The sequence below is a fragment of the Malus sylvestris genome, chromosome 4 (assembly GCF_916048215.2).
Source record: "Malus sylvestris chromosome 4, drMalSylv7.2, whole genome shotgun sequence".
Classification (NCBI taxonomy): domain Eukaryota; kingdom Viridiplantae; phylum Streptophyta; class Magnoliopsida; order Rosales; family Rosaceae; genus Malus; species Malus sylvestris.
In genome coordinates, this window is record NC_062263.1 from 1,530,182 (window position 1) to 1,539,686 (window position 9,505).

A 9,505-nucleotide genomic window follows, 5' to 3' on the forward strand; every position below is an offset into this window, starting at 1 on the left:
GAGTATCGATGGAAGTAAACAAAAAATCTAAGGATCCAATATTCGGACAGTATATGTGTGTGTGGTGATGAACCAGCCAGATGAGTCTTTCAATAAAAAATATGTTGAAACCTCTTTCTACAAAGGTTGCTTCGTAAAATACGGAAATGCATGCTAAATGTACTTATAAATGGTTAAATAATGTGTAGACGGGTAAAGAAAAGGTAAATGAGTAAAAAACGGTAAACGGGTATGCAGTTACGGTAAAATAGGTATGCGGTTATCGGTATGGTTAACCGTTTATAAACGATTATGAGTATGGGTATGACCGTTTATACAATTACCCAACAGGTAAACGGTTATACGGTTAATGGTTTAAACGGTTATGGGAAAATAACTGTGGTTACCCGCCCGTCATAACCTTTGCCCATCCCTGCCAACCATTCATTGCCTCTTTAAGGATGGAAACCACAACAGGAGCTAGAAGCTGGCTTCTTACTAATATGTTGCACAAGAATACTATTCGGGTGCATTTGTTGCATCAAACTATCTCGGATTGGACTAGCTTTAAGGGCTAAGCTGGATTAACTTAATAAAGCGTTTGATGCAGTGTAACCCCATTTTCAAACTCTTAATCACCAATTTACTCTCTATGGCACTAGCAGCACCACCATGCTTCTGAATATGTGGCTCAATAAGGCATGCACTCTCAAACAATTTCAGAGGACTTCCTTGAGGTAAGGGGTCTGTGCAATCAGTGACTTCTTCAAATTAAGCGGCAAGGCATCAAATAAATTGGCATCATCAACACAATATGGTTTCATCTCTGCCAAACATAACAACTCCGTGACCATGAAGCTATGATCTTCAAACAAAATGGCCCAAATCTCTCAAAAAATAGAGGAAGAAGGGTAATTTGGAAGGCACTCCCATAAGAACCTATATCAGGAAAGTGAGAGCAACTTATCACTACAGAGGTGGATTGTCTGCCCTCCCATTTCCATACTCTTCATATCCCCTCCTGTTTTGTGTGGTCATGGTTAAGCCACGTCAACCTTTTATATTCCTATTACTTTATGTTTTATTATTTTTATAAAAAAAATCAATATAAAATGTTGACGTGGCTTAACCGTGACCACACAAACAGGAGGGGATGAGAAGAGTATGGAAATGGAAGGGCAGACAATCTACCTCCTATCACTACTAGCTAATCAATTGACACATGTTGTTTCACATAATTCTAGTTGACTCTCACATTAAATGTTACTTTTTCAATTAAAAAAAAAAGTTAACCAAAGTTAAGTGGAAGCACATTTGTCAATTGATTAGGTGTATGGTGAGCATCCACCATATTTTATGGTGGTGAGCAAATGCTCCCGTTATAAACTCTCTAAAGTGAAATTAAGAACCATCACTAATACTATAATCTAGTAATATTGCTCTCTATTTGGAGAAATTTCTTGATGTTCCACGAACACAGCCTACTATGGAAGTGTCATTACACAATTGATTGAATTTTTTTTTCACTTGGTGTATCAGACCGTTTTCTCAACACATTAAAAAGTGATTGTCAAACACTCAAACAACATAAGCAAACTTTTCGGTCATTGAACACAATTAGTCATTTTAACTATTGTAGTAAGTACAAGATCTTAATTCGTTTTCCTTGAATAACGAGTACAATTGTAATTTATGGCCGACCCATTATGCGAGTTATTAATCACAATCTCCACCCTCCACCAAAAACTTAAAACCAATACAAAAATATGGAAACACTGAATGGGGGAAGAACAATAATGAGAGGCCAAACGAATTATGCAACTACTTTCCCCTTTCCTTCTTTCCTTCTTCTATCTTACAATTTACGTAAATAGGAGCTGTTCTATGTTACAAATCAAAATTGTGGTGGAGTTGCAAATAATACCACATCTAGTTTTCTCTTAAATGCTCAATTAGGATGAGCTTCTCAGCTCCTAACCAAATGACAACAAAAAATGCACAAGCCTTTTATGTATCTATCTCCCTTTCTACGCAACCCCTTACGCTTCGTCGCGTTTATGAAACTTTCCGTTTTGAATGAATTAGCTGTTGGGGAAAACCGCCCCTTGAATCCAAATTGCCAGCCCCATCCCGGAGCATGCCATGACGTGTTGTGTGTGTCCCGCGCCGTGTTGAGTGTGACATTTGTGTTTGAGACGTGTTGATTCATGACCACTGCAACACTGCAATCACATTAATGCAGAAACTCAAAACTGTCAAAGGTGCCCAGACGCCTTTGTAGCTTCGATCTAGTGTGGTCCTATCAACTATCAACGGATTGCCCGAACCAGAGTTGCGAGGTGAAACATGCCCATTTCAGTTGTTCAATATGGAATGACATACGGCAGGGCATGAACATCAGCTGACTCTATCCGTAGAACCTCTGACCATACCTCAGGTGTCTCTGCAACCCGTGAAGATTCCACCTGGGGTCTCTTTGATTGGGCATCACTGCACCCAAACAACCAATCTTGATCGTCATGATCAGGCACTTCGTCCAATTTCGGAACCATATAAACATGGCTTAGATATCTGGAATCCGGATGGGGTGGTCTCATGCATGCTTCAGCAACAGGAACAGCCTGTGTAGCTGTAGATGTCGGCTTTGCAGTGGAGACAGCCAATGACGGAGCTTCAACAATGCCATTTATCTTGCAGTCCTTAACGTCCACCTTAAGGTTATTTGCCGCACCCAGCCTATCTGACACATATGGGATGGAAGTTTGGGAAGGTTCCAGTGTTCTTCCATTTACAGGCAATGAATGAGAGGAAGAGGAAGGCCTCGACAGTTTACTGGGCCTAATATCATTGGCTGTAAGATCAGAAAAGGAAGCATCATTAGACGGCAAAAAATTAAAATCACCAAAGTTTGAACCTGCTTGACAAAATTGATTCAAGAGCACTGTCAATTGACTGATACCAAACTGAAAAACATTAATATTTGGAATCAAAGGAAACAGAGGATAGCAGAATCCAACTTTAGTTCAAAAAAATGCACCTACAACCTCCCTCGGTTGTATGCAAAAAGAGGCCAACTTGTGTTAGACAACTACATAGCATGATTGGGCTCCAACGATGATACTTAGCGTCATAAAAAAGAACTCACCATGCACAACTCCATTCGTCTGTATGTCCCTTCTTTTCTTCAGATTTCCATCACTGCCAGCACTTTTGTTGCTGTCCTTCGGAAGTTGGGAGGTTACGACGCTATGGGAATCTATGTGATCCTCTTTATCGCTCTTTCTTAATTTATCTGGCTCTGCATTCTTAGTTTCATTTTTCTCCTTTGTTTTCTCTTCCTTTTTCTTCTCTTTATCTGGCTCTCCATTCTTAGATTCAATTTTCTCTTTTGCTTTCGCTTCCTTTTTCTTCTGTTTATCTTTGTCCTTGTCTTTCCCTTGTTTTTTCTTCTCTCTATCTTTGTCCTTGCGTTTTTCACCTCGTTTATCATCACCTTCCTTCTCTTTGGCCTTTTCTTTTCCGTCAATCTTTCTGTCCACATGGCTTGCCAATGGTCTGGAAAGTCCTTCAACTTTAGGTTCAACCATACCAACAAGATTCTGAACCATCGTGTTCCCACTAACCTGTGCTGCACCCCTGACACCTTGCCCATCTGTCCTTCTGTCATCAACTCTCCTGTCCTTGTTCTTTTCCTTAATTTCGGCCAAAATGTCATCCCTCTTTCGGTCTGATTCAGTAATCTTCTCAGCCAGATAGTTACCAAATGCCCTGGCCTCATCTTTACTCCTCCTACCCAACTCCACCAATACAGAATTCTGGTTTTGCTCAGCCAGATGACGGTACTGAGTGAGTTTCTCTGCCTGATGACCTCCAATTTGCCCTGCATATCTCTTGTCAAAACAGTTGCCCTTGTACTCTTTCTGAATGCATCTCTCTTCGCCATGACCCTCTGTTTTTCCTGGAACTCTCTTCTCATCTGAAGTACTAATTTTGTCTTTAACCAAGTCCCTATCCTTCTCCTTATCCTTCTTTTTGTCTCTCTTTTTTTCTTTCTTGTCCTTCTTTTCCCGATGCTTTCCATCACTTTTGTCTGTACTCTCTCTCTTCTCTTTGTCCTTCTTTTCCTTTTTATGCTTCTTTTCTCTGTGTTTCTCCTGTAATTATTGAAAAGTTATAAAACAAAAACAGGTAAGGATATAAAATCTAGATAAACATATATACTGATTTAATATATAAATAACTAAATAAATAAAGAGGTTTCAGGAATCCATACTGATTAAATCGATAGTAAGGACTGCCTTGCAAGAAATGCCACAAAAATACAACCAAATCTAAACCTTACCTGAGTGAATTCTTTCAGTCATTGAACAATATACTACTGATGTCTACTGATATGTCCACCTTCCAAACCCCCATACCCGTAAAGATACTTGCATTCCTTTTCAAAAGATCCCAAAAAACCAGAAAAGAACAATGGAAAACAAACGTTCGCAGTTTTCAAATAGTTTTGGCTCTTAAGCTATCAAATACATAGTTTTTGAAGAAATAAAACATTCTGTGAATAGTACACGAAAAGTGAAATCTCTAAGCCTACCATCACTCGCTTGAAAAAAAAACTTGTTTTATAGATAACCCGGAAGGGGAAAATAAAAAAAAACCATTTAGGTAATAGAAATTACTATTGAATGACGTGTACAAAGCAGTCCCACTCTAGTGCATCGGAACCACAAAACTGTACCCAACAGACAGACAGTAAAGTACAAAGTAATAACTTAAGGCTTATAAGATGGTGCACAACATACAAAGGCAATCCACCCAAAAACCAAAGTTCAAGATAAGCAAAACAGGAAAAACAACCAAAAAGGAAAAAGAACGTTTTAAAAACAAAACAATAATAAAAGACCAATCATCAAAAAGCCGTTATCACCAAGATAAAGGAGATGCAATACAAGGAAACTTCTTTGGTTCATAGCCAACTTCCTACGCGGTGTCCAAACAAAATACAGTTAACAATTGTCGATACTCTCCTGTCTCCCAGTCATCAATCATATACTACCATATAAAAAAATAGCAATCCAAACTTCACAGGACAAATAAAGGAGGATGAAGAGATCACGACAAGCAAATAGGGAATGAGATAACAGAAAAGAAAGGAAGATTGTACAACATGATAAAAGCCCAAATCACAAAGTAAAAAAGAATAAAAAAATACATATCATTCCAAATTTTGGTTTAAAAGAAAATCACGAAACCAATGGAAATGACCACCAGCGATGGCAGGCTAGTATAATGTCAAACAGTAACCATCAATCAGATACCAAAGTTGTAAAAGGCTTAAGTAATAAATCGTTTCTTTCTCCAAAAAAACATTTAGGATTAAGTTGACAAGATAAGCCCAGATAAGCTTAGAGAACGCAATTCAAAAAAGCGACAAGAAACAGGCAACAATTCAAAGTAATTATAGCCAGACCCAACTGGCATCCTTGCAAGTAACTCTGTGTCTGCTATAATTCAAATTGTCCAGTTGCCAATTTGTACCCTAAAATTCTGTCAACAACCGTTCTCCCCATCTCTTCCAAGGCTTTAAGACAGCATACCAATTTCAGCAGCAGAAGATTGTGCCAACCAAACAATTCTAGGAACCATTGTTTTATCCAAAACTGGTCTTCAAGATAATACAAACTCAAATAGAAAAAAATGGTAGCGTATTATCAATAACATACGATATCTAGCCATTCCATATTTCCCTGCTTTGGAACTTATCTTGGCCAACATCAGATGCCCACTTCCAAAAACAAACACTAATGCTAATGTGCCATATCTTAGAGTTCTTTGTGGAAAACATTCTTGTGCAGCTTCTTCATGTCCTTCTTTTCTCTCCTTGGTTTTACTTTTAACTTTTAAGAGAAATGGAAAGATTTTATTGATATGCCCAAGATCGAAAATATAGTGTCAAGCTGTCCGGTAGAATGCATAAAAACCCCGACAGACCAGCTACATAACAGCACACAGAATACAACGTACAATAGTAAAGTGAGTATAATTATAGCAAAAAAAATCTAAGCTAGAGGGAGAGAATTTAAAATATTTGTGAATTCCACTCCACATGAATAACGACAAAAAACATTCTCCAAAAAATCCAGGAAATTTGAGCCTGTTGATTCCCAAAACAGATTGTATCCCAGAATCCCTCGTTTCCTCACCCTAAATTTTTCTCTTTGTTGCCAAAAAAAAACAATTTTATTGCAACAAAGACAATAAAACAATAAATGAAAAAGTGGTCAAGAGGACCAATAAAGGAAAACAGAAACGCACGATGGAAACAAAACCCTCCTAAAATCTGAAAAATTAGCAGGCCTACAACATCATAGACTCCTCGCCAAATTAGCAGAGAAAAGAATTAAGTCGAATTCATTAGAGACAGACGCCCAGAAACCAGACCAAAACTGAACCTTATCCCATAGCTCCCCAGCCCCCACTCCACCATACCTTCAAAAGCCCTTTATTTCTTTCCATCCAGACCACACAAATCACAGCAAGAACCAGACACCCCCATATAACTCTGGCCTTCTTGCCCCTACTAAAACTCAATAAAAAGCAGCAAGTGGAGAAATTCCTCCATTTCACCTTCATTCAGATTTGTACCCCTAATATTTTCAGAACCCCATTACTTCTCAAAAAACACATGTAGAATTTTGATATCACCAAATTCACACTAGCTCCCAAAAGAAGTTCGTATGCCAAGCTTTGATGAAATCATAAGATGAGGAATAGATGATCTATACTTTCAGGTTCTTTTTGCACATGATGCATCAATGCTGGGCTAGACTAGGCCTACTCTGAATAATGTCACAAGTATTGGCTCCACTTTGAGAAATAATTCAGGCCTATAAGATGAAATTGCGGACTGGACAAATATGACGCAACTATGTTTGACTGGCTGGTGATTTGTATTGGAATCCTTAAATTAAGCGAGACCCATTGCTCAGTATAACCTTAGTTTATGCATCAAAACATACCATCAAGATATAGTTGCAATCTGACAGTCCAAGCACTAGAAAAGAAAAAGGCTTCGGAGTACTGATCCAACTTAGAGAGTAACATAAACTATTGCTGATTCAACATGGCCCCACTGAACATGAAAAGAAAATGTTCTCCTGGTCACCAGGTGACCAAGGAATGCATAGCCACTAACCCTTAGATTTGATATCGAAGCTTGAGAATTAAACATGAAAAGCAGCACCAATTATTCTCTGCCCCTGATATCAAATCCAAAGGTGGGTAACCATAAATCCTTAGTAAGAGCGGGACTCAAACATGAATTGGGTACACACAAAAATCAACCTAATAGTCGCTAACTGGCAAAATGACGATGATTATTTTTACTGGACTTCAACATGCAGGCAAGAAAAGCATCCAACAAATGTAATTGATTAGAAATCAGGACAAAATGACCAGTTTTGCCCAGCAATTACTGGACTCTAACTGGCACCTATACCTTTACTTACTCCATATTTTCTAATTATATTTGTTCCTAAACTACAGCATTATTGAAATAGACAATCTTCAGTCATGACGATACTTATTTTGTTTGTGTATCGATGAGTAAGCCATACTAGTTAACTGCTGGAACTCACTTGTATGTGCCTAATGAATGATTATTTCATTTTACCTTTTTTATCTTTTTGATAAATCATGTCCGTAATGAATTCTATACGAATTAAAAGATATTAATGAAAAAATAAAAGGAAAGAATTTTAACCTTTTTCAGCAAGTCCACATCATCTGTCCTAGCCTTTTTTTCATATCCCGGTGGAGGAAATGGAAAGCAGCGCGACATTGCATAAAGCCTGACGGTACCAAAAACCAGTATCTTCCAAAGAAGAAAACTCCTGAATTAGTTTCCAGCAGCACTGTTCCAGAAAGGGAACGAACCAGCAACTATGCTCCTGTCCATGCACCATGTCCCCGCATTCATTCCCAGCATCAAAAACCCGCCATTAGCTTCTCAGTCACTTCAATCAGTCCTTTAATCCTTTCCACACAGATGTGCAGTCAGGTATATGAGATATCACACCAAACTCACTTGAAAAATCAAGGCTCAGCACAGGACCACCTCAATATAAACAACTGCAACACAAATATGAACTAAAATCCAACAAAAACCATGAACTAACTACTCCAAAAGCTTGTCTACCAAGAATTTTGTTCAAACTAAGTTAACGCGAATGGTTTTTTGAGAAACAAAAAACAGTCCACCGCAACCTAATCGTCTGTGTTGCTTTATGGGCCAATACAGCATCATCAGCTACTCCTTATTACCAAATAACAAAACAAGATTGATTCCCAGCTGAAGATCAAGCATGTAAAAGCAGCAAAAACCCAGAAGCCCTTTTGCTCAAAATGAAGACGATTCGGCAAGTCTATGATCACTCCTGTACCGAATTCAATATGTGCAATCTTCTTCCATGCTCAGAAAAACAACACTTTCCATAATTCTATGCAATCTCAGAGTTCATGTACTCACCCCAGCACTGCCAAATACACAATTCCATTCCCCGAAAGATCGGAGCTTATGATCATTCGATGCAGGGCCGCGATGATCCCAATACTACTCAGTTCCTTGCACTGATCAAACCCTAATTAGTCAAAAACTGCAGAATTGGAGCAGTACCCAGTTGCGATCCAACAAAAACCCTAGAAAATCCACCAAGAAAGGAAACACCAACTATCAAAAACCCTAATCCCACTCCTCAAACAAAAAATTAAGGGCAAAAATTCAAAACTTCAAAAATAAAAAAGAAAAGAGAATCGACCCACTTTACAATTTCAATTTTTATTTCGTGGATATCGATCAAAAGGGTAAAAGAGAGTGGATTCAAAGCGTCAATGAGAAAATCTGCGAAATCTGAATTATGGGTATTTGATAAATAACTGGTGAGATTACCTCGTCCACTACAAAGTGGGCAATGCAGAATGATAGAGGAGGATCTCTCTCTCTGTCTCTCTCTCTAAAGATAAGTGATACAACAAGAAGCAGAAGAATGGATAGATGATGATAAAGATAGCAGATTTCTTCTGTGGTTTGCTCTCAGAGTCTTGTAGTGCTTGTATTTTATGGGTGGCGTCCGAGTCTGAGTCTCCGTCTGAGCCTCTGCGTGTTGTTCGTATGATTTTTGGTATTTTTAGAGAGAGAAAGGAGAGATGGCGCTCTCTCTTTTGAGTTCGGAGGTTACACGCGAGAGTTGAGAATTGCAAGTGAGAGAGAGAAAAGGAGGGCAGTAAAGGGGCTTGAAGCACGTAAATTGGTGAGACCAACACTACGCAACACATGGTTTAGAGAGAAAGAGTATGATCCATCCAAATCAAGTCCCATGCTGTCGATGCAGTGTTTGGGTTCCAAATCTTTAGCTAATGGTATCACTTAGTACTACTGTCTAGTGATATTTATCTTCATTCGTAAATAAGAGGTTAAGTTCGATTCTCGTCAAATATGAGTTGAGATCATATTATTACTAATCTATGG

The 9,505-nt window shown here is 38.5% G+C and overlaps 1 protein-coding gene across 1 annotated transcript; it reads right to left on the reverse strand.

The window, feature by feature from the left end:
* Nucleotides 1–1,586: 1,586 nt before the first annotated feature.
* Nucleotides 1,587–9,271, reverse strand: LOC126618693 (uncharacterized). The gene is made up of 4 exons (XM_050286836.1): nt 8,927–9,271; nt 7,742–8,676; nt 3,125–4,133; nt 1,587–2,830 (listed from the first exon to the last, which is right to left on the reverse strand). Exons 2-4 carry the CDS (start codon nt 7,817–7,819, stop codon nt 2,343–2,345), a joined length of 1,575 nt encoding a protein of 524 aa, XP_050142793.1. The 5' UTR covers nt 7,820–8,676; nt 8,927–9,271; the 3' UTR covers nt 1,587–2,342.
* Nucleotides 9,272–9,505: the final 234 nt, after the last annotated feature.